This window comes from Stomoxys calcitrans, chromosome 2 (assembly GCF_963082655.1).
Source record: "Stomoxys calcitrans chromosome 2, idStoCalc2.1, whole genome shotgun sequence".
NCBI classification, from domain to species: domain Eukaryota; kingdom Metazoa; phylum Arthropoda; class Insecta; order Diptera; family Muscidae; genus Stomoxys; species Stomoxys calcitrans.
The window spans coordinates 211,956,752-211,982,403 of record NC_081553.1 but is presented as its reverse complement, the minus strand read 5'-3'; the positions used below and the strand labels follow the sequence as shown (position 1 = coordinate 211,982,403).

Below are 25,652 nucleotides of genomic sequence, written 5' to 3'. Positions count from 1 at the left end.
TTGTTGGAAGTGATACTAAAACACCACGTGCAAAATTTCAGTCATATCGGACGAGAATTGCGCCCTTAAGAGGCTCAAGAAGTCAAGACCCAGGATCGGTTTATATGCCAGCTATATCAGGTTATTAACCGACTTCAACAATACTAAGCACAGTTGTTGGAAGGGATACTAAAACACCAAGTGCAAAATTTCAGTCAAATCAGGCGAGAATTTCGCCCTGTAGGGGCTCAAAAAATCAGGACCAAATATCGGTTTATATGGCAGCTATATCAAAACATGGGCCGATTTGGCCTATATACTATCCCAACCCACCAACACTAATAAAAAGTATTTGTTCAAAATTTCAAGCACCTAGCTTTGCTCCTTCGAAAGTTCGCGTGCTTCCGACAGACACAGGGACGGACATGGCTAGTTCGAATCAAAATGTCATGACGATCAAGAATATATATACTTTATGGGGTCTTGGACGAATATTTCGAGGAGTTACAAACAGAATGACGAAATTAATATACCCCCATCCTATGGTAGAGGGTATAAAAAAAGTACTAAAATTTCGGACCCTCCCCCTTATCCTAACTTCAAGAAACGCCAGATCTCGCAGATGGGTGGTGCGATTTAAGCTAAATTTTGTGTACTCTCTTATAGTAAACTAAAATCAAAAATTTGATATTCAAATTTCGGACAGGGTACCTAGGAGGGCCGCCCCACCTCAAAAAACCACCAAATATATTTATAGACCAATCACGACAACATGGGATTCAAATGAAAGATATTTGAAAGTGGAAAACGAAACTGATATTCAAATAAGGAGTCAAGTGTTTGGGGGGCCTCCCCACCCACCAAATACACACCGCTAAATCGGACATATTTACCGACCATGACGATATGGGGCTCAAATAATAGGTATTTCGGAGTAGAGCACGAAATTGATATGCATTTTCGGGACAAAGTGTCTGGGGGTCCTACCCTTCCCCAAAACAAACCCCAAACAGGACTTATTTACTGACCATTGCAATATGGGGCTTAAATAAAAGGTATTTGAGAGAAGAATTCGAGTATGATATCCAGAAGTGATTCAAGTGTTTGGGGGGGGGTCCCCTCCCCCAGTAATGTCAAAAGTCATAAGAAAATCCTTCCTGCCAAATTTCAAGAGAATCGGTAAATAATTGACCATTTTATTGCAAGGCGGACGAACATATATTTTGGAAACAATATTCAAATCTGAACCGATTTTTTTCAATTTCAATAGGCTTCGTCTCCAAGCCGAAAAACATGCCTATAGCAAATTTTAAGACGATCGGCTAAAAATTATGACCTGTACATTGTACACAAATTAACATGGACGGACGGACAGACAGACGGACATAGCTAAATCGAATCAGAAAGTGATTGTTAGTCGATCGGTTTACTTATCAATGGGTCTATCTCTCTTCCTTCTAAGTGTTACAAATAAACTCTTATGTTCTTTCATTAGTCAAGAAGAGACTATAGAACTTCTGCTGTGTGTGTTTGTCCCGCACTGGCAGTCCGAAGGAGTTCCACTTTAGGTTCTTATTTCTTTGAGAACTTGTCTGATTTAGTAGATGTGAACATTCGAAAGCCGTATGGTTTTTTAAAGCGATCTGGATGGTTCAACAGTAGGAACTAAAAGACATCCTCCTTCTCCTGTTCCTGTGGTATCACAATGAACGGAAACGTCGAAGTGAATCTGATGGCAGACTACCACTTTAACCTAACCTAACCTTCGTTGGTCTGTTCTTTTGCTTTCAATCTAACAACCCACCTCGTTAAAGTTATCACTTACATACATACTCATATTTATAGACTTTAGCTTCCGTCACAACCATTCAACACCCATCACCCACCTCGATTTTTTGCCATCGCCATCGCCACAGCCACTGTCTGTGTTAATGTGTTGTATAAACACTCATAAAGATGATTTTTCACAATTTTTTGTTTTACCTAAATTAAGTTTTACACAAAAAAGAACCGAAAACAACAACGACAAAAACACCAAGAAACGACAAATTCGATGATGTTATTATTGTTCGGTGATGGTATTCACATCACAAAATGAGGAAAAGACAATTTTTCCTCGTTCCCACTTACAATAGACTGCTGAGGCTGATGATAAGGAAAAATTGTTGCCAAAAAATATAGAGAAAATCCACTAAAATGGGGAGAATGCAGCAAGGCATGTCTACCACCAACAACAAACAACAACAGCCCCCATTTATTATGGACAAAGGAAATACATACCACCAAAGGCAATGAAATTTTTATGATCAATGATATGATGGCAGGCCAAAAGTCAGAAAAATGCAGGAAAATGCAATTCATTTCATGTCGATGAGAAAACATTGCACTCACCCACACTAACACCAATACATGTGGCCTATATATAGGGTAGGCTAATTGAGATAGTATTTTGCAAATTTTGACATGTATTTAGTTTTTACATTTCAATGGAAAAATTGTCTGAAATGGTGAATTTAAACTAGTCCAAAGTTGTATGAATGTCTTAGAATGTAATTCGTAAACAAAGTACAAGTTTAGCTGGACTTTACCATTAAAACTCGAACTGTACCCCGCACTAATACTGTGACAGTGATGCAGTGTACCGCTTAATTCAGAAACACTTTCTGATTTCCTTGGATATACACATCTATCTATGTTCCCCTTCGGACTGAAAACTCATTAAATCTTTCAAGAATATATTTCCGAATTCAAAAACTATCCGTGGCTCCCGCAATTCTTTCACCGAGAGGGCTGAATAACCCAATATTCATGCATTCTGCGTGCCGAGCTCCAAAGATATGTCAGGGATTAGTATAGCAAACAAGCTTGTAAGACCAGAAACTACCTTACACATATAAGGGGGAATAGGATCTGAACAATATTTGGTTCGGATGTCGGGAGGCCTAAAACTACTCACTGTTTCAAATTTCAGCGAAATCGGATAAAAATAAAGCTTAATCGGCAGATCGGTCTATGTGGCAGTTATATGTAAATAAAGTGCTATCTGAACCATATTTAGGTCCGAACCATATTTCGGTCATATATCGGGAGGCCTAAAGCTACCCACTGTTTTAAATTTCAGCGAAATCGGATTAAAAACAACGCTTTTACGGGCTTCAGACCCTTTATCAGCAGATCGGTTTATATGACAGCTACATCTAAATATAGTCCGATCCGAGCCATATTTGGGTCAGATGTCGGGAGGCCTAAAGCTACCCACTGTTTCAAATTTCAGCGAAATCGGATAAAAAATAAAGATTTTATGGGCTTCAGACCCTTTATCGGTAGATCGGTCTATATAGCAGCTATATCCAAATATGGTCCGATTTGGCCCGTTCAAGAACTAAACCTGCGTGCCTCAAAAAGACGTATATGTGCCAAATTTCAGCTCAATATCTCAGTTCAGCCTGATCGTACTTGGCACAATTTTCGAAAGTCATAACAGAACACTACATGCAAAATTTCAGCCAAATCGGACAAAAATTGCGGCTTGTAAGGGCTCAAGAAGTAAAATCTGGAGATCGGTTTATATGGGAGCTATATCAGGTTATAGACTGATTTGGACCGTACTTAGCACATTTGTTGGAAGTCATGACAGAACATCATATGCAAAATTTCACCAAAATCGGACAAAAATTGCGGCTTGTAAGGGCTCAAGAAGTCAAATCGGGAGATTGATTGATATGGGAGCTATATCTAAATCTGAACCGATATGTCCCATTTGCAATCTTCAACGACCTACGTCGATATTAAGTATTTCAAGCGGCTAGCTTTACGCGTTCGACCGCTATCGTGATTTCAACAAACGGACGGACTAGATCGACTCAGAGTATCGAGACGATCAAGAATATATATACCTTAAGGGGTCTTAGAAGATATTTCGAGGTGCTACAAACGGAATGACTAGATTAGTATACCCCCATCCTATGGAAGTGGGTATAAAAATCGAACCACAAATGCTTTGGTAAATTGAAAAAAAAGGAAGCCAATCTGGGCCAAAATTTCAACCCGTGAAGATATTGTACTACTCAAGCGGTTAGGGAGTTTTGAGCACTATCCAGCAAAAATCGGACCACAAATGAAGATTTCGCTGCCCGAACAATTTTTCAAAATACCTAGGTGACCAACTTTGGGCGGCCGGACAACCTAGGGCCTTGAAACTTTGCACAACGCCTCATCTCTAACCATTTCAAATTTCAAAGAGATATCTCTACCCGTTCTCACACGACATATATTTTACTATTTTTTTCGATTTTCTCCCACTTTGTTTCGGAAGGTGGCTCTGGTGCAGCCATATCCTCCTGCAGAGACAAAGAAGCAAATCTGGTAACTGACACAGATAGCATGCTGAGGATATGGAAAGAACATTTTATACAACTGCTACTGTGCGACGTTGAGGATACGGCAGAACCAATCAATGATGATGGTATAGAATGTTTACCTCCTAGTCAAAATGAGGCCCAAGCAGTGACCCGACTAAAGAACAACAAGGCAGCAGAATCCGACGGGTTACCTAATGAACTTTTTAAGACTTGAGGCGGCACGCTGATAAGGCGTATGCATCAGCTTATCTGGCTAGAAGAACGCATACCCGATGATTGGAACCTCAGCATACTATGTCCCATACACAAGAAAGGAGACAAGACGGAATGTGCCAACCACAGAGGAAAAAGTCTCCTCCCCATCGTATACAAAATACTCTCGAGCGTACTGTGTGAAAGATTAAAACCTAAAATCAATGAGATAGTTGGGCCCTTTCAATGTGGCTTTAGACCTGGTAAATCCACCCAGTACCAGATATTCACACTGCGCCAAATCCTGGAACAGACCCGAGAAGAACAAATCAACACATACCATCTCTTTGTTGACTACAAAGCCGGCTTTGATACCACTTTACGTTCAAAGGTATTTCAAGCCATGTGTGAGTTTGGTTATGCAAATGCAAATTTTGTCCATGACCATTCCACTAAGGAACAGGGGCAAACTTCTCACATATCAATGAGTGCAGACCGATTCAAGTTTAAGCTCATGATAAGGGGCCTCCTTTTTATAGCCGAGTCCGAACGGCGTACCGCAGTGCGACACCTCTTTGGAGAGAAGTTTTACATGGCATAGTACCTCACAAATGTTGCCAGCATTAGGAGGGGAAAACCACCGCTGAAAATTTTTTTCTGATGGTCCCGCCAGGATTCGACCCAGGCGTTCAGCGTCATAAGCGGACATGCTAACCTCTGCGCTACGGTGGCCTCCTGAGTTTGGTATCCATGCAAAATTAATAAGACTCTGCAGGATGACACTTGCTGATACCCGTTCCTCAGTAAGAATAGGAAAGAATCTCTCCGAACCATTTAATACCAAACAAGGTTTCAGACAAGGAGATCTCTTTAATATCCTGCTGGATCTCTTTAATATCCTGCTGGAGAAGATTATACGAGATGCAGATGTGAATAGATATGGAACATTAAACACAAGAGACAAGAAATCGACATCATAGGTCGGTCACCGGAAGTAGTAACTGCAGCCTTTGAAAGAATCGAAAGAGAGTCAATGAAAATGGGTCTGGCAGTAAATGGAGATAAAACGAAATGGATGGTTTCAACTCCCAAAACGCCTTGTACAATCGAGCAGATAAAGAAAATGGAGAAAGTTGGGAACCACAACTTGGAGATAGTCAGCAACTTTATGAACCTCGGTACCGCTGTAACGGGAAAGAATGACACCTGGTTTGAGGTAAAGCGAAGAATAATACTGACAAGCAAATGCCACTTTGGACTAAGTAAGCAGTTAGAAATAAGGTCACCTCTCGACAGACGAAGACTACACTATACAAGACATTGATACTACCCGTGTTGTTATATGGTTCTGAGGTATGGGTACTTGCGAAAGCAGATGAGGCAGTTTTTGGAGTATTTGAGAGAAAGATTCTTCGTAAAATATATGGACCAGTTTGCGTTAATGGCGGATATAGGCGACGTATAAACCACGAGCTGTATGAGCTGTATGACGACGATAGCATTGTTACACGCATCAAAATACAACGGCTGCTTTGGCTAGGTCATGTTGTCAGAATGAATGAAGAAGCTCCAGCAAGGAAGGTGGTATACGCAAACTGGGAAGACCAAAAGGCCGATGGAAAGATCAAGTGCTGGGAGACACCTCGAAACTTGGTGTCAGAGATTTTAGAATGAGCGCAGAAGTTCGAGGCGCTTGAAACGCTATTCTACGTTCGGCTAGTGGAACAAATGTTCTGTCATAGCTAAGTAAGTGTTTCGAGAGGATCTGACAAACACCAATCTTGGAGGCTTGGCTCGAACTATTATCAAATAACTTGTTCTGTCTGGAACTTTGTTTTTCAAATGGCTAAATTAAAGAAGAAAAAAAAAACAAATAAAGAAATTCAAAAATAAATACAAAAATGACATCTGTGAACTCTTCTACCGGAAGACATTAATTTTTAATGTTTTTATTTCTTATTTTTTTTTTTTTCTTATTTTTATTTTTTTTTTCTCTTTTTCATTCCAAAATAATGCAGAAACCGAATGGCGATGAAACATAAAATCGTCTTGTTCGCATTTGAGAGATAGGTGAAACACCCCCCATTTAAATTTATATACCCACCATTAGAGTATAGGAACCAACGTATGTATGTATGTATGTAGAATATATATATTCTTTGGTTTATATATAAAAAGATGAGCAATTATTTGCATATCAATGAACAGTGGTGGTGTGGTGATATTCAACTCTCGTACATATAGACAGTTCAACGTCATGACTATAGAAATCGCTTAAGGCTACAGGCATATATATATATATAATAGATGGATAAAAAGATAGAATATATAGGCGAAATTTTATATATATGTAGGCTGTATATATATATACGTGTAGATGTGCTTAATTTTGTTGTTTTTGTTTTTGGTCTAAGTAAACAAATTCGTCTCGTTTTCTGGTCTGTGCCAAGAAATGTGTTTGTGGGCTAAATATTTGATGCTAATATTTTTCATATTCACCGCCTAAAAATAGATGCGAATCGAGTCACACACAGCGCATCCATGGGAAATACATTCGACAACAGTTGTTGTCTTTTGAATGCGCTCAGTACAACAACTTTTCTTCCTTGAGATTTTCACTTTTTCACATAAAGACGACAACGATTAGGGAAATATTTTTACAAAAAAATCATACGAAAAAATCGAAAAATTATTTCAATAAAAAACTGTTTTATGTTTTTTTTAATTAGAAAAATCGGTGAAAATAGTAACGAAACGACAATAAAACAAATTTTACGAAAAACTTTCGAATGTTAATTGTGAATTAAAACATCATCATCATTACAATGTGTTAAAAAAAAGAATATTTTGAACAACTACTACAAAAAAAAAACCAGTGATACGAATTTAAAAAAAAAAGAGTAACGACATTTTGAAATTTTGAAAAACCAAAATTCAACCACCGATTCGAAAAGCAACATTATGCCTTTTGTTACACCCAAAAGCACAAGTTCGACACCCGCTTCAACCCGCACCACATTTCGACCACCATGGGTTAAAGACGATGGTGCGGCAAGTGCCCTAAAGCCAGTGGCCAAAACCTCAGTGCCCTGGGCCAAGAAGAACAATGAGCCTGCTGCTAATGCCAACAACAATGAGAAAACAACACCCAGCACCAACAGTATTTTGAAAAAACCCACCACATCCACCACCGCAAATGCCACCGCCACCAACTCCAAAACAAATGCCGAACCCAAAAAACCCTTAACTACTCCAGCCAAGAATGAAGCGGTGTCGGCTTTGAAAAAACCCTCAACTACCACCAACACAGTGGCCAACAATAAGGCAGCGGCAGCGGGTAAGGCAACACCCAATAAGACTGTGGTCAAGAAAAAAGAACCCACTCCACCACCGTCCTCCTCGGAAGAGGAAGAAACTGAGGAGGAAACCGAGGAAGAGGAATCCGAGGAAGAGGAATCCGAAGAAGAAGAAACCGAGGAAGAAGAGTCCGAAGAAGAAGAATCCGAGGAAGATCAGAAGCAAACAAATCAAAAGAAATCCACCACCCCCACACCAGCTGCCAAAGCCCCTGGCACAGCAGCCGCAGCAGCAGCAGCCAAGAAGACCCCAGCAGCGGCCACTCCCAAGGGGGCTGCCGCCAAAAAGCCGGAACCCGAAGAAAGTGAGTTGAAACGACGCTTCTCATTAGAAAAGCCCAAGCTTAGGCCGGTTGTTGTTAAACGCGACAAATCAATGAAAAAAATCGAAGATGACGAGGAGGCTGATGAAGGTGAAACCGAAGAGGATCGCGACCGTAGATTGCGTTTTAAATTAGAAAAACCCAAGCTTAGGCATGTTAAGCGCGAAGAGAAACCCTTGCCCAGTAAGAGTAGTGAGAATGTGATAAACAAAATTCGGCCCGTTCTCAAAAAAGTCCCCAAAGTAGATGAAATCCTTAAGGAAAACAAAGAGGAGGCCAAGCCGGAATTTAAAACCAAAACTCTGCGTAAAACGCCTTCCATAAAACGTGAGCCAAGTATCAAAAATGGTGAGTTCATAACGGTTCCATTTCTATTATCAACAACAAAGTTCTTTGCCTCGCCTAGCCTTTCCTCTCCAAAACCACTACTACTACTACTACTACAAGAGATGAGAATGAATGAATGTCCAATGTTAAACAAACGAAAAATACAATAATGCCTATCAATTAATGCTGTTTTGATTTATTTTCTCTCTCTCTCTCTCTCTCTCGCTCACACTCTCACTCTCTAAACCCTGTTACATTTTTGTCCAAGCTAAGTTATATTTTTATGGACAAAGAAAGGATGTTGATGCCCTAACTACCTAAAACCAAACATTTTTTTCAACTGCTTTAAATATTGCGCTGCAAATTTGTTCATTTGCTTTTTTATTTATATATATTATTATGCCTTTTATTTATTTTTAATAACAATTATTTAAACAAAATTGTTATACATAAAGAAAATGGGCTGTGGCCTGTTGCAATCTGATGGACTTTGACTGCCAACCGAATTTGACCACAAAAAATAACAGATGTTATCAATTATTAAACACCTACAACAAATGGACATACAAAACTACCACTACTACTACTACTCTACACTAGTAAATGGGTCATGCCATTAATAGGATTTTTGCCATGGTGTATAAAGTGTCCGATTTTTATTTTTTTTTTTTTGGTTTTATTCCAGAAAAACATTTTCACTTACCACCTAGTAATGTTTATATCCATACATTTATACATACATATGTATGGAAATTCACACTTCATTTGGAATTCCGGGCATGTTTTATAGGCAAATTTGCCAATAAAAACCAATCACATGTCGCACAGTGGGAGAAAATCAAAAAAGAAAAAAAAAACAAGTAAAAAGGCGTTAAGTTCGGCCAGCCCGAACTTCGGATACCCTCCACCTCGGGTATATAAAGGGTGATTTTTTTGAAGTTAGGATTTTCATGCATTAGTATTTGACAGATCACGTGGGATTTCAGACATGGTGTCAAAGAGAAAGATGCTCAGTATGCTTTGACATTTCATCATGAATAGACTTACTAACGAGCAACGCTTGCAAATCATTGAATTTTATTACCAAAATCAGTGTTCGGTTCGAAATGTGTTCATTCACCGTAACGTTGCGTCCAACAGCATCTTTGAAAAAATACGGTCCAATGATTCCACCAGCGTACAAACCACACCAAACAGTGCATTTTTCGGGATGCATGGGCAGTTCTTGAACGGCTTCTGGTTGCTCTTCACTCCAAATGCGGCAATTTTGCTTATTTACGTAGCCATTCAACCAGAAATGAGCCTCATCGCTGAACAAAATTTGTCGATAAAAAAGCGGATTTTCTGCCAACTTTTCTAGGGCCCATTCACTGAAAATGATTTGCAAGCGTTGCTCGTTAGTAAGTCTATTCATGATGAAATGTCAAAGCATACTGAGCATCTTTCTCTTTGACACCATGTCTGAAATCCCACGTGATCTGTCAAATACTAATGCATGAAAATCCTAACCTCAAAAAAATCACCCTTTATGTAAACTACCTTTCGTCAAAATCCAATGAAAAATGCATACCTTATGCCCCATAGCAGATATATCGAAATGAGTTCCCATTTGGGCCAAAAACTTATAAGTTACAAGTCATTGTTCAATTGTGTATAACAAAATATTGGTCATTTAAGTAGCTATATCTAAAAATAAACCGATCTGATCCATATACGTCACGGATGTCGAAAAGCCTAACATAAGTCACTGTGTCAAATTTCAGTGAAATCGAATTATAAATGCGCCTTTTATGGGGCCAAGACTTTAAATTGAGATATCGGTCTATATGACAGCTATATTCAAATCTAGACCGATCTGGGTCAAATTGAAGAAAGTCCCAAATTTCGGCGAAATCGGACAATAAATGCGCCTTTTATGGGCCCAAAACCTTAAATCGAGAGATCGGTCTATATGGCAGCTATATTAAAATCTGGACCGATCTGAGCCAAATTGAAGAGGGATATCGAAGAGCCTAACACAACTCACTGTCCCAAATTTCGGCGAAATCGGACAATAAATGCACCTTAAATGGCCCCAAAACCTTAAATCGAGAGATCGGTCTATATGGCAGCTATATCCAAATCTGAACCGATCTGAGCCAAATTAAAGAGGGATATCGAAGAGCCTAACACAACTCACTGTCCCAAATTTTGGCGAAATCGGATAATAAATGCACCTTTTATGGCTCTAAAACCTTAAATCGAGAGATCGGTCTATATGGCAGCTATATCCAAATCTGAACCGATCTGGGCCAAATTGAAGAGGGATGTCAAGGAGCCTAACACAACTCATTGTCCCAAATTTTGGATAAATCGGACAATAAATGAGCCTTTTATGGGCCCAAAACCTTAAATCGAGAGATCGGTCTATATGGCAGCTATATTCAAATCTGGACCGATATGAGCCAAATTGATGTCGAAGGGCCTAACACAACTCACTGTCCCAAATTTTGGCGACATCGGACAATAAATGCGCTTTTTACGGGCCCAGAACCGTAAATCGAGAGATCGGTCTATATGGCAGCTATATCCAAATCTGGACCGATCTGAGCCAAATCGAAGAGAGATGTCAAGGGGCCTAACGCAACTTATTGTCCCAAATTTGGAATAAATCGGGCAATAAATGCGCCATTTATGGGCGCAAGACCTTAAATCAAGAGATCGGTCTATAGCCAGCTATATCCAAATCTGGACCGATCTAGGCCAAATTGCAAAAAGATGTCGAGGGGCCCAACACAACTCACTGTCAGCAAAATCGGGTAATAAGTGTGGCTTTTATAGCCGTAAGACCCTAAATCGGCGGATCGGTCTATATGGGGGCTATATGAAGATATAGTCCGATATAGCCCATCTTAGAACTTAACCTGCTTATAGAAAAGAAAATAATCTTTGCAAAGTTTCAGCTCAATATCTCTATTTTTAAAGACTGTAGCGTGATTTCAACATACAGACGGACGGACATGGCTAGATCGTCGTAGATTTTGACCCTGTTCAAGAATATATATATATATATATATATATATATATATATATATATATATATATATATATATATATATATATATATATATATATATATATATATATATATGGATATTTCGATGTGTTGCAAACGAAATGACAAAATGAATATACCCCCATCCTTCGGTGGTGGGTATAACTAGTAAAAAACATGGCGTGTGAGAATGGTTAGGGAAATATGGAATGATTAGAGCTGAGGTATTACCGAGTACGTGTGGAAAATTTTCAAGGCCCTAGGTTATCGGGGCGCCTTTTGGTAGGGCCCTAAAATTGGTCATCTCGGTATTTGGAAATTTTGTGGTTCGATTTCCAAAAGTTTTTGCTGGATAGTGCTCAAAAAACAAACTCGTCTGCTCTGCCGTGTTTTTAGACGTGGGACAAGCATTTGACAAAGTTTGGCACCAAGGGCTCTTAACCAAACTTCATAACGATCTCCCAAAGGAATTTTATGAAATCTTGGAATCATACTTAACCAACAGACACTTTCGAGTAAAAATAGAAAATAATTATTCAAAACTGAAACCAATAAAGGCTGGAGTACCTCAGGGGAGTGTCCTAGGCCCTGTTTTATACCTTCTTTACACCAGAGATATACCAAACCCGCCTGATGCAACAATTGCAACATTTGCCGATGACACTGCAATTCTTACGACTGCCAATAGTGAAATTGAAGCTACAAATAAACTTCAAGCAGCTCTGTCGGACATTTTACTTTGGATAAACAAATGGAGGATGAATCTAAATGAAAACAAGTCAATCCACATACTTTTCACAAACAAAGAGCTTCGTTATTTACCATTATATCTAAATGGTAAAGTAATACCATTCGCAAACACAGCAAAATATTTGGGAATGACCCTAGACACTAAAATTAAATGGAAAGAGCACGTGAAGAAAAAAAATAAGGAAATAAAAATAAAATTCTCAGAGCTGTACTGGATGCTAGTGGACAATAGAATATCGATTCAAAACAAACTTCTTTTGTATAATCAAATGATTAAACCAATATGGACCTACGGAATACAACTTTGGGGTTGCGCTGCCAAGAATGAAGTAGAAAAGATTCAAAAAACCCAAAATTTAATCCTTCGTACCATTGCTAATGCACCTTGGTACATACGAAACACCGATCTGCACAGAGACTTGGGAGTGAGGACAATATCAGAGGAAATATCCATTCACGCCCTGAAACATGCGAACAAGTTACATAGTCACGTTAACTCTGACTTAAATAATATTGTTCGAAACTATCCAGCCACCAGAAGACTTCAAAGAACTATACCAATGGATCTAGTCCCTTAAGAGGCCCTAAATCCCAAGAACTAGGATGTAGTTACTGAACTATTTCCACAAAATGAATTCGAACTAGGCTAAATTCTCTAGTTTGTATTATTTATCTATACGCTATCTTAAAATTACTAGATGAGTGTAACTCAGTTGTAATGAAAATAAATAAAAAAAAAAAAAAAAAAAAAAAAAAGTGCTCAAAAATCCCTACAAAAAAGTCCGCTTGAGGTCTATAATATCTGCACTAGTTTCTGAAATATTCGACCTTAAATTTTTTTTGCAATTTTGATCGATACTTCGCATTTACGAAGGCATTTATGGTTCGATTTTCATTTGTATACCCTACACCACTACTGGGGTATAGGGTATCATAACATTGTGCATTTGTTTGTAACACCCAGAAGAAAGAGAGATAGACCCATTGATAAGTATACCGATCGACTCATAATCACTTTCTGATTCGATTAAGCTATGTCCGTCTGTCTGTCTGTCTTTCTGTCCGTCTGTCCATGTTAATTTGTGTACAAGTACAGGTCGACCGTCTTAAAATTTGGTACAGGCATGTTTTTCGCCCTAAAGACAAAGCCTATTGAAATTGGAGAAAATCGGTTCGGATTTGGATATAGCTCCCATATATATGTTCGTCCGATTTGCATTAATTATGCAATAAAATTGCCATTTGTTAACCGATTCTCTCGAAATTTGGCAGGAAGGACTTTCGTGCATAATTTCAGCCAAATCGGATAAGAATTACGCCCTCTAGAGGCTAAAGAAGTTAAAACCCAAAATCGGTTTATATGGCAGCTATATGAAAACATGAACCGATGTGGCCCATTTACAATCCCAACCGACTTACACTAATAAGAAGTATTTGTGCAAAATTTCAAGCGCCTAGCTTGACTCCTTCGAAAGTTAGCGTCGAAGAGACGGACGGACGGACAGACAAACAGACATACGGAGGGACGGACAGGCATACGGACGGCCAGACGAATGGATGGACGTGGCGTAAATCGGTCTTAGACGCATATTTCGAGGTGTTACAAACGGATTGACGAAATATTATGCCCCCATCCTATAATGAAGGGTATAAAAAAGTGTATTTTTGGCATTTTTTGGTCAAAAAAAGTATTTTCATTGATTGGTCTTTATTGAAAAACTTGCTTTTTATACCCACCACCGTAGTCTAAGGGGGTATATTCATTTTGTCATTCCGTTTGCAACACATCGCAATATAAATTTCCGATCCTACAAAGTATATATATTTCAGATCGTCGTAATATTTTAAGACGATTTAACGATGTCCGCCTTTCCGTCCTTTTGTTGTAACCACTCTACAGTCTTCAAAAATTGAGATATTGAGCTCAAATATGGCACAGATACATCTTTTTCTGCATGCTGGTTAAGTTCTTGAATGGGCCAAATGGGACCATATTTCGATACAGCTGCTATATAGACCGATCTGCTGATAAAGGGTCTAATGCCCATAAATGCCTTCTTTTTTATCTGATTTTGCTGAAATTTTAAACAGCGAGGAGTTTAAGGCTTCCCGACATATGACCTAAATATTCTTCAGATCGGACTATATTTAGATATAGCTGCCATATAGACCGATCTGCCGATAAAGGGTCTGAAGCCCATAAAAGCTCTATTTATTACCCGATTTCGATGAAATTTGAAGCAGTGGGTTATTTAAAGCCTCCCAACATCTGACTTAAATATGGTTCAGATCGGACTATACTTAGATATAGCTGCCATATAGACCGATCTCCTGATAAAGGGTCTGAAGCCCACAAAAGCTTTATTTTTCAGCCGAGTTCGCTGAAATTTAAAACAGTGAGTATTTTTAGGCTTCCCAACATAAGACCCAAATATGGTTCAGATCGGACAATATTTATATATAGCTGCCATATAGACCTATCTGCCGATAAAGGGTCTGAAGCCCATAAAAGCTTTATTTATTAGCAGATTTCGATGAAATTTGAAACAGTAGGTTATTTAAAGCCTCCCAACATAAGACCCAAATATGGTTCAGTTCGGACTATATTTGGATATATCTGCCATATAGACCAATCTGCCGATAAAGGATCTGAAGCCCATAAAAGCCTTATTTATTACCCGATTTCACTGAAATTTGAAACAGTGGGTTACTTTAAGCCTCACGACATCTGACCTAAATATGGATTACATCGGTCTATATTTAGATATAAAGGGTGATTTTTTTGAGGTTAGGATTTTCATGCATTAGTATTTGACAGATCACGTGGGATTTCAGACATGGTGTCAAAGAGAAAGATGCTCAGTATGCTTTGACATTTCATCATGAATAGACTTACTAACGAGCAACGCTTGCAAATCATTGAATTTTATTACCAAAATCAGTGTTCGGTTCGAAATGTGTTCAAATTTTGACAAATTTTGTTCAGCGATGAGGCTCATTTCTGGTTGAATGGCTACGTAAATAAGCAAAATTGCCGCATTTGGAGTGAAGAGCAACCAGAAGCCGTTCAAGAACTGCCCATGCATCCCGAAAAATGCACTGTTTGGTGTGGTTTGTACGCTGGTGGAATCATTGGACCGTATTTTTTCAAAGATGCTGTTGGACGCAACGTTACGGTGAATGAACACATTTCGAACCGAACACTGATTTTGGTAATAAAATTCAATGATTTGCAAGCGTTGCTCGTTAGTAAGTCTATTCATAATAAAATGTCAAAGCATACTGAGCATCTTTCTCTTTGACACCATGTCTGAAATCCCACGTGATCTGTCAAATACTAATGCATGAAAATCCTAACCTCAAAAAAATCACCCTTTAGCAGCCATATAGACCGATCTCCCGATAAAGGGTCTGAAGCCCATAAAAACTTTATTTTTATCCGATTTCAATGAAATTTGAAACAGTGGGTTATTTAAAGCCTCCTAACATATGGCTCAGATCGGACTATATTAAGATATAGCTGTCAGATAGACCGATCCCCCGATATGACTTCTTGAGCCCTTAGTAGCCTATATTTTCATGCGATTTGGCTGAAATTTTAAACAAAAACTTAAGTTATGACTTCCACCATACATGCCAAGTACGATCTGAATCGGTCTATAAACACATATAGCCTCCATATAAACCGATCCTCGGATTTGACTTCTTACGCCCTTAGAAGCCTAAATTTCCCTCCGATATGACTGAAATTTAACCCAAGATTCGGCTTGGCCCGATCGGCTTAGAATCATTTCTGATTCGATTTAGCTATGTCCGTCTGTCTGTCCATGTATTCTTGTGATCAAGTTACAGGTCGCATTTGTTGTCCGATTTCGCCCATGGACAAACGCAATTGATTTTTAACAAAATAGGTTCAAATTAAGATATAGCTTCCATATAAAGGGTGATTTTTTTGAGGTTAGGATTTTCATGCATTAGTATTTGACAGATCACGTGGGATTTCAGACATGGTGTCAAAGAGAAAGATGCTCAGTATGCTTTGACATTTCATCATGAATAGACTTACTAACGAGCAACGCTTGCAAATCATTGAATTTTATTACCAAAATCTGTGTTCGGTTCGAAATGTGTTCATTCACCGTAACGTTGCGTCCAACAGCATCTTTGAAAAAATACGGTCCAATGATTCCACCAGCGTACAAACCACACCAAACAGTGCATTTTTCGGGATGCATGGGCAGTTCTTGAACGGCTTCTGGTTGCTCTTCACTCCAAATGCGGCAATTTTGCTTATTTACGTAGCCATTCAACCAGAAATGAGCCTCATCGCTGAACAAAATTTGTCAAAATTTCGAACCGAACACTGATTTTGGTAATAAAATTCAATGATTTGCAAGCGTTGCTCGTTAGTAAGTCTATTCATGATGAAATGTCAAAGCATACTGAGCATCTTTCTCTTTGACACCATGTCTGAAATCCCACGTGATCTGTCAAATACTAATGCATGAAAATCCTAACCTCAAAAAAATCACCCTTTATATCTTTCATTCGATATGGGTTTTTAAGGCTGTAGACGCCACAATGTTGGTTCGATGTTTACAAAATTCGGCAAGAGGTGCTTTATTTGAAATCTTCATATGTGTGCAAAATTTCATAAAAATCGTGCCAGGTTTAGATATAGCACCCATATATATCTTTCATCCGATATGGGCTTTTAAGGCTGTAGAAGCCACAATTACAAAATTTAGCATGAGGTGCTTTATTTCACGTCTAGATATGTGTGCAAAATTTCACAGAAATCGGTTCAGATTTAGATATAGCCCCCATATATATATTTTATCCGATATGGAGTTTAAAGGCTGTAGCAGCCACAATTTTGGTCCGAACTTTACAAAATTTGACATGGGGTGTTTTATTTAACGTCTTCATATGTGTGAAAATTTCATAAAAATCGGTCCTGATTTAGATACAGCTGCAATGTGTATATTTCATCCGATGTGAACTTTAAAGGCAGTAAAAGCTGCAATTTTGGTCACATCTTTACGTGGGATGTTCTATTTGAGGTCCCAGTATGTGTCATCAAAATTGGCACAGGTTTCCACATAACTTCCATATAATCTTTTATCCGATATGGCCTTTTAGGATGTGGAAATCCAAATTTGTTGTCCTATCGTAAGAAAATCTTACAAGGTTCTATTTAATATTCCAATAGGTATCCAAATTAAAGTGACTAAATTTCGAGATAAGTTCTACAGATAACAAGTAAGAGCGCGCTAAGTTCGGCCGGGCCGAATCTTATATACCCTCCACCAAGGATCGCATTTGTCTAGTTCTTTGCGCGGTATCTTTTTTAGTCAAATAAAGAATAATGAATAAGAATTGTTAGGCTATTGGAGATATATCAAGTTATACTCCGATTCGGGCCATAAGTGAATTGAATTTTGAAGACCATAGTAGAAGTCATAGCGTAATATTTCAGTCCCTTTGGATAAGAATTGGGCCTTCGGTTTATATGGGAACTGTATCAGGCTAAAGATCGATAAAGACCATATTGAACATGCATCGTAAAGGTCATGGGTGAAGCCGTTGTACAAAGTTTCTACTAAATCGGATGAGAATTGCGCCCTCCAGCGGCTCAAGAAGTCAAGGTCCAAGATCGGTTTATATGGCAACTATACCAGGTTATAAACCGATTTAAATCACACTTAGCAAAGTTGTTGCAAGTGATACCAAACCACCACGTGCAAATTCGGATAAGAATTGTGCCCTCTAGAAGCTGAAGAAGTCAAGACCCAAGATCTGTTTATATGGCAGCTATATCAGGTTATGAACCGATTTAAACTATACTTAGCGCAGTTATTGCGCGGACGGACGAGAATTGCGGGCTCTAGAGGCCTTAAGAAGTCAAGACCCAAGATCGGTTTATATGGCAGCTATATCAAAACATGGACCGATTTTGCCCATTTACAATCCCAACCGACCTACAGTATTTGCGCAAAATTTCAAGGGCCTATCTTTACTCCCTCGAAAGTTAGCGTGCTTTCGACAAACAAACGGACGGACAAGAACATGGCTAGATCGAGTTAAATGACATGACGATCAAGAATATATGTACTTTATGGGGTCTTAGACGCATATAGGTGTTACAAACAGAATGACGAAATTAGTATACCCCCATCCTATGGTGAAGGGTATAAAAAGTATTACCTATACTGGGTGGTGTAGGGTATTATATAGTATTTTGCCTTTTCTTATTGGTTTTTTTTTATAAATTAAAAAAAAAAAAATTAAAAAAAAAAAATTAAAAGAAAAAATATTAAAATTTTAAGTGCTTGGAATTGGCTTCGGAGTCTGAGTCGAGCAATCTTCCCGGAGTCGGAGTCGAGTCAAAATTCCCCGACTCTGCAGCCCTGGAACAGCTGCAATGTGAATATTTCATCCTGGAACAGGCGTTTCAGTTTCAATGCTGACAGACTAAAGGTTGCAAGTAACGACTTTTGCAGATGTCGAGATTCTATAGAACATCAACTGAGTGTGTGTGCCCCGCACTGGCAATCAGAAGGAGTTCCACTTTAGGTTCTCATTCTATGAAACTTATCCAATTTCGGGGATGTGAACATTCGCAAGTTGTTGGGCTTTTTAAAGCAATTTGGATGATTCAGTGGTAGAAACTAGAAGGCATCCTCCTTCTTCTGTTCCTGTGGTATCACAATGGACGAAAACATCTTTGTGAGTCTGAGGCCAGACTGCCACTTTAACCTAAGCAAACCAACTTTAGCTTATAAATAGAAATCGTACAAAGAATTGGAAAAACGCGATCCATTTATTTTGCCTACATGCTTTTTACTCTTCTCAGAGGAAATGCTTTGTGTGATTTTTGAAAAGAAACATAAACTTAAGAATTTTATGTTTCTGCAAACGAAATGAAACATACTTTAAAAAAAATATGTTTGGTTTTGTTATGATTCCGATGATTCAGTAAGGTTTTTAAATCACCACATTCGCCGAAATTATAAAATAAAATAATAATTTATGTTTAATTTTCAAAAAAAAAAAATATGTATATAGACTATAAGTGATAATGAACAAATATAACAAATTAATTTTGCTTTTTTCAAAAATAATTAAAATAAAAAAAAAAATAAATAAGCTTTCTAAATATTTGGATTTTGTAAAAATGCAAAAAAATTATGACAAATGCCAATAATTATACTAAGTATTGTATAAAGATATATAAGATTTTACATATACATATATACGGATATGAATGGTTGAATGTGAAGACGACTACCAATTAACGCTATATGTAAATATGCCTGAATCTAGTATAAGTATGTATGTATGTATATATTTCTAAGCATTTATTCATACTAAGAAAAAGAGCAGCTAAGTTTCGGTGATCAGAAAATGTCCATCCATTTGAATTTGGTGTGAATTGACCAACGGTTGACGGATTTGCGATCATCATCAACAGCATTCGTTCAATTGATTGATTTCTAACGCAAGTTTTTCTTCTCCTTTTTTCTAATTTCTTTGTCAATTGTTATTGTAATAGTTCCTGCACCACCACCATTGCCCTCACTGGTGCCCAAGGCTCCTCCACCACCACCACCGCCATTGGGAAAACAAGGTGAAAAACGTGCACTTAGTGAAGCTCAAAAGCAGGCCTTGGAAAAACTAAAGTAAGTCATAACATTCATGAAACCTCCCTTCAAATACTTATGTGTGTTGATTTTGTAGAACTCGACCTCGCCGTCGTCCTGATTGGTCCGAAATGATGAAGGAGGTGGAAAGTGGCCGCAAACTGCGACATGTAGAATGCAATGACAGGTAGAATAAGTTCGCACATGCTAATGCCATACCATAATTATGCTTGCTTGAGTGACATGACAACTTTGTTGGTTCGTTCGTTCGTTTCTTCATTCATTTGTTTATAATTTTAGATCTCAACCCATACTCACTTGCAAATCAATGACCAAGGTGGACAATAAATTCATTTACGAAACCGAAAAACAAAATTCCCACAATAAATTGTTGAAACAAATTCAATCGGGTGTACGTCTAAAGCCAACCCAAACAAATGATCGCAGCAAACCCATCATTGAGGGTCTGCGTAAATTCCGCCGGCAAATGACCATTGAAGAGCAATTGCAAAAATCCCAATCGAAAGTGAATATGTTGGCAGCAGCCATAGCGGCAGCTGATACCGCCGCGGCTTCAGCAGATGTAAGCAAAACTATAACATCCTTAGCAAAACATAACTTTTTGTTTATCCACCTAGACTACGGATGGTGCCGCCTCAACCACAACAACGGCCAATGCTTTATCCCGAGCTGGCAGCATTGTCTCCGCCTTGGTGGATGTCTCCAGTTCTGATGAATTGGATGATATTGATTTGCTGCGCGAAGATCTACAGAGTACCAAACAAATGCTGGCCTTTGAATTGCGCAATCGTGAGGCCCAAGATAGAGAAAATAAAAAACTTCTAGCCAAAATTGCTACTCTGGAAGCTGAGCTGGAACGCGAAAAATCCCGCGATAAAACTCTTGAGTATGGCTCTCGCATTATTGTGGCCACCATGGAGACCACTCCCGATGCCGAAGAATCTTTTGTCAATTCACTGAAAAAGGAATCCGAAGAATCCCGCAGACATGCCAAAGATTTGGAAGCTAAATATTTGGTAACAGGTGAACTGCTGGATCAGGCCAAAACCCAAATTGAAGAGCAAAAGAGACTTATACAATCCCTGGAAAGAAAATTGGCTTTGGCCTTACAGGTATGTGCAATTGTAAAAATAATTGTGGCCTATGTTTTTCTCACTAACTCTCGCCCAGTGCTATTTTGCTGCTACTGCTTAACTATGAAATGCTTTTCTTCTTATGCTTTACATTCAAGGGCATATGCACCCTACATGGCCATGCTAATAGTTCAACGCAAAACAATTATTATTATGGTTATGATGAAGACGATTATGATCCACAAACATTTAATCATTGCAATGGCCGACATAAGGTAGATATCTAATCGATCAACTGTGTGTGTTTGTCCCCTGAAAACATATGTGTGTATGTATGTATATGTGTTCACCTTATTCAAAACTAAGCAGAGAGCATTGGGTAAAAATTTTGTTGCACATAAACTGTACCCGGTAAATTCTAAATTGGTCATCGGTTTCCTCTCCATGCACATATTTATTCATCCTGGCAATGGCATATGGATCTAAGAAAACTCCGAACCCTGGTGCGTGTTTTCGTATGTCAAAACCAGTGTTGCCACTCAAAAAAAATATTTCCTACCGCAATTAAAAAAAATCTACCAAATGTTCTTGAAAACAAAAATTAGGTTAATTTTTGTATTCCCATCACCGAAGAGTTGGGCCTACAAAGTATACATGATGTTTGTCTGCCTTTTGAAATCGAGTTACATGCTATAAAACAAATAGCATGGTTCAAAGATGGCCTATATCTTTTTGTCCTCAGACGCAGAAAGAAAAATGTTCATGATATAAATGATTTTGTCATAACATTTATGAAAATAATGTTTAAATACGTCCCAATGAAACTTTTCATAACATTTATGAAACACGTTTCATAAATCTGTTTCATAAATGAAACATGTCATAATATTTATGAAAATCAAACAAATAGTTTATGAAAAGTTGTCATAACATTTATGAAAAACTTTCATAACATTTATGAGTATTTTTCATAATATTTAAGAAAAAATTTCATAAAATTTAAAATAATATTTATTATAATAATGGAACCCTGTTTTACTGTTTATAAAATGTTTTCATTACATCTATGAAAAAGAACAAGTTCGGCCGGGATACCCACCACCTCGGGTACATATGTAAATCACCTTTCGTCAAAATCCGGTGAAAAATGCATACCTTAGGCCACATAGCAGCTGTATCGAAATATGTTCCGATTTGGACCAAATACAAATAAGTACAAGTCTTTATTCAATTGTACATAACAAAATATTGATCTTTTTAGTAGATTTATCTAAAAATAAACCGATCTGGACCATATGCGATACGGATGTCGAAAAGCCTAACATAACATAAGTCACGCATCTAACTGTACATGTTGTCATGTTGTGCATGGTTGTAATGTAAAACATGCATACTGGTATGCGTGTGTGTGTGAGCAAAAATGGACAACAAACAAACGAGAAATAGTGGCAAAATGCTGAACCTCTTCCAAGTATACATTAACACCGATATTCACAAAACTTAAAACAGCTTTCTGGTAGATTTATTTGGCAGTTCTATAAAGGAAATCTGTCAAATAAGGTTACATTAACACCACTTTAAGTTTTGTGAATATGGACATAAGCATACAGCTGCATACGAGCACGGTTTGCCATTGGGTTTCTATACGTTCCACCCTCGTAAAATGTAATATATGCAACGGCTGGAGCCACATCCTGAGTAGGAATAACTGCTCTGGCCTGAGCAGCTATAATGAATGGAGATCGACGTTTGTGGCAGCGGAATAAACACATCGAAGTCCATGATCCCGATGACAATTCCACCTCCTCCACCTTTACAGAAAATGAAACAGACATCACCTCGACTAGCCCAAAGATCACAGATTACAACTCCATCTGCGAGGACCCCAACCCAACATAGAAGTCTGACACCCCACCCCGACTTGTCCGTCATAACCACCACTCCAAATCATCCTCCCTCCCTGCAGTGCACACCATCTCAAGAACCACAGCTACGACGAGCCCTAAATAGCATGGCAACCGGTGGTGCGTACCGGATTGACCTGATGGAGAATTTCATCGGCAAGGGCTGCCGCATTAGTGTACACCACCAAGGGCTGCCGCATTAGTGTACACAAAAACACCAACGAGCACTGCCACAATCCAAAATCCCAAAATGACGTGATTAACATGGACGTACATACTGAAGATAACACAGAGGAATATGAAAACGGACAACAGCCAATCTCATGGCAGTCGGTTGTAGGTACGCTTGACCCGATGGAGTCCTTCATCGGCAAGGGCTGCCGCCGCAGTGTACACTACAACAACAAAGGTACAGCATTAAGGCAGCTCCGATTCAAGAAACGAAATTCAACGACAATCTAATTCGCGATAACTTTAAGTGGTAGTCAATTTTTCGAGTATTCATTAAGCAACAAGGCAAAAAGGATCATTATCCGGAAGGCAACGAAGCGCCCAGTCATTGCTATTTGGAGCCGAAGATGTGGCCTAAGGCATAAGGAGGACCAACCTGGAATATCGATGCTTATGCTCAAACATGGGGACGAATGAAGAGTCAAATACATGACGGGAACAACTCATTCTATCTATCTCTATCCTAGTAATACCTGACATATGGAATATGAGAAACAAGGGAAACATTCCGAACAAGGCGAGTCATACAGACGGAATTCCTCCTGTCCCACGTCGCAGACACTTGAGAAGCTATCCCTGCAAATGCAAATTTGGCCATGAGCATTCCAATAAGGAACAGGGGCAAACTTTTCACATATCAATGAGTGCAGTCCGATTCCAGTTTAAGCTCAATGGTAAGAGGCCTACTTTTTATAGCCGAGTTCGAACGGCGTGACGCAGTGCGACATCTCTTTTGAGAAGAAGTTTTTACATGGCCAGTACCTTGTCGCCAGCATTAGGTGGGGATAACCACCATTGAACATTTTATGATGGTCTCGCCAGTATTTAAAACCAGGCGTTCAGCCTGGCTGACATGCTAACCACTGCGCTACGTTGGCCTCCAGACCCAGTTTAAATAGTTCCCTACTGTCAGCAGACAACCAGCATGGATTCAGGAAAACGTACAGCACGACAACGGCACTTGCCGCTATTATCATATATATGGCACGGGATTGCTGTAAATACTACGCAGGCTGGAACTTTCAGGTCCGATCTATGTGGAGTTCATTGCTGTCACGAGAAGCTTAGCTGCGATCCACCGGAGGCCTCCACAGATTGCGGATGGTGAATTGTTCCATATGGAGTAGCTGCAACGGCAGTCGTGGACAAACAGCAACATACAGCGGAGAGTCTCAGTGAGAGGCCGGGCGCAACGGTGATGAACTATGATGTTCGATATGACAAGGCAAGTTATTGGCGTCTTTAAATAACCAATGGCCACCCTTTTCTCGCGGCGCTATCAGCTATCACCTGTACCAAAAAGACACAGTGCACAAAACCTCCTCGTGGCCCTAGGTCTTTCAAAATTTGATCATTTGATACGATCTAGCAGACGGCACTCATAAATGATATCATCGAGTGTGATCTCCCAAACTCGACGAAGTGGTGGATTGTGTGCTTGTGCGGTCGCCAGTCATTCGTAGAGTTTAGAAACACGTAGTCGAAGCCCTGTCGATTTAAGCTGAGAGTTCCCAAGGGGTTGTTCTCTCCTTGCTCCTGTTTAGCCTCTGGCTGGCTCTCACAGCTCCCTCCACTTCCTACTGGTTTGGCGATAATATCATACGTGGAAGACTGATCTATCCAGGCGAAGATGTGAACGAATAAACATTTATCTCCAAGACCCTAGTTGAATTTTTCAGGGGTCTTGAAAATCTCTCCCACGAAATCGTCAGCCACAATATTCACCACAATAGCGAAATAGGTTTCAATGGAACTGAAGTCATAATCGATAGATAGAGAAATCAATAAGTAAACCACCCATAAGTCCTAGAGATACAACATGTACACCGTCATTTTATGGAGAATCCCGAGAGTGACAATGCTCTCCTTATATTGGAGAGCCATTCGTCAATGAACAACCATCACAATTTGCCTAGTACGAAGTCGCAAATGGCTTCACAAACTTAAACCCATGTCTAGACGGAATATCTACACTGATGCTGAAGAACTTGGATGCACCGGGAGTCGAGTTCAAGACCCAGATACCCAACTTGTCTCTGAATGCTCTCACAGTTCTCGATGTCCTGAAAGTGGGCTATTGAAGCCGAAAGTGGACCCCGTGTTAAGGAGAGTCATATAGACCGATATCTGTACTCTCATCAGTAGCCAAGATCAAGATAAATGCTTGACGGACATCTCCTTCCGAGCCTAGTTGGATAATTTCCGTTCGCTAGGCACCAGTACGGATTCTGTATATTGCATAGGATGACGACTGCTTTGCACACCATCACTACACTTATTAGCCATATGATAGTAGGTTCCTCGTGGCTCTGAACCACTCGAAGGCTTTCTATACAGTCAGTCTTGCTACACTTTTTGTAGACATCACAAACACTTTCCTACGGGCAGACCTAAAATTTTGGATGGATAATTATTTATGTTGTAGCAGTGTGTTGTATACTGTGGCGGTAGCCTTTGC

The 25,652-nt window shown here is 39.1% G+C and overlaps 2 protein-coding genes across 15 annotated transcripts in view; one reads left to right on the top strand and one right to left on the bottom strand.

Moving 5' to 3' along the window:
- The window catches only part of LOC106080680 (trichoplein keratin filament-binding protein), a 164,618-nt gene that overhangs the window by 103,913 nt on the left and 35,053 nt on the right, over positions 1–25,652 (bottom strand). The gene's annotated exons all lie outside the window — the stretch shown is intronic.
- Positions 1–25,652, top strand: part of LOC106088800 (glutamic acid-rich protein) — a 50,488-nt gene that overhangs the window by 20,965 nt on the left and 3,871 nt on the right. For 5 of the 9 annotated variants that reach the window (XM_059362945.1, XM_059362948.1, XM_059362947.1 and 2 more), the window contains exons 2-7: positions 7,262–8,559; positions 19,878–20,004; positions 20,063–20,152; positions 20,266–20,548; positions 20,604–21,098; positions 21,218–21,334. In XM_059362945.1, the coding sequence (XP_059218928.1) occupies positions 7,494–8,559; positions 19,878–20,004; positions 20,063–20,152; positions 20,266–20,548; positions 20,604–21,098; positions 21,218–21,334 (2,178 nt within the window). In that variant the 5' untranslated portion in view covers positions 7,262–7,493. The remainder of the gene's footprint in view (positions 1–7,261; positions 8,560–19,877; positions 20,005–20,062; positions 20,153–20,265; positions 20,549–20,603; positions 21,099–21,217; positions 21,335–25,652) is intronic. The other 4 variants (XM_013254488.2, XM_059362949.1, XM_013254487.2 and 1 more) reach the window with 3 other exon arrangements.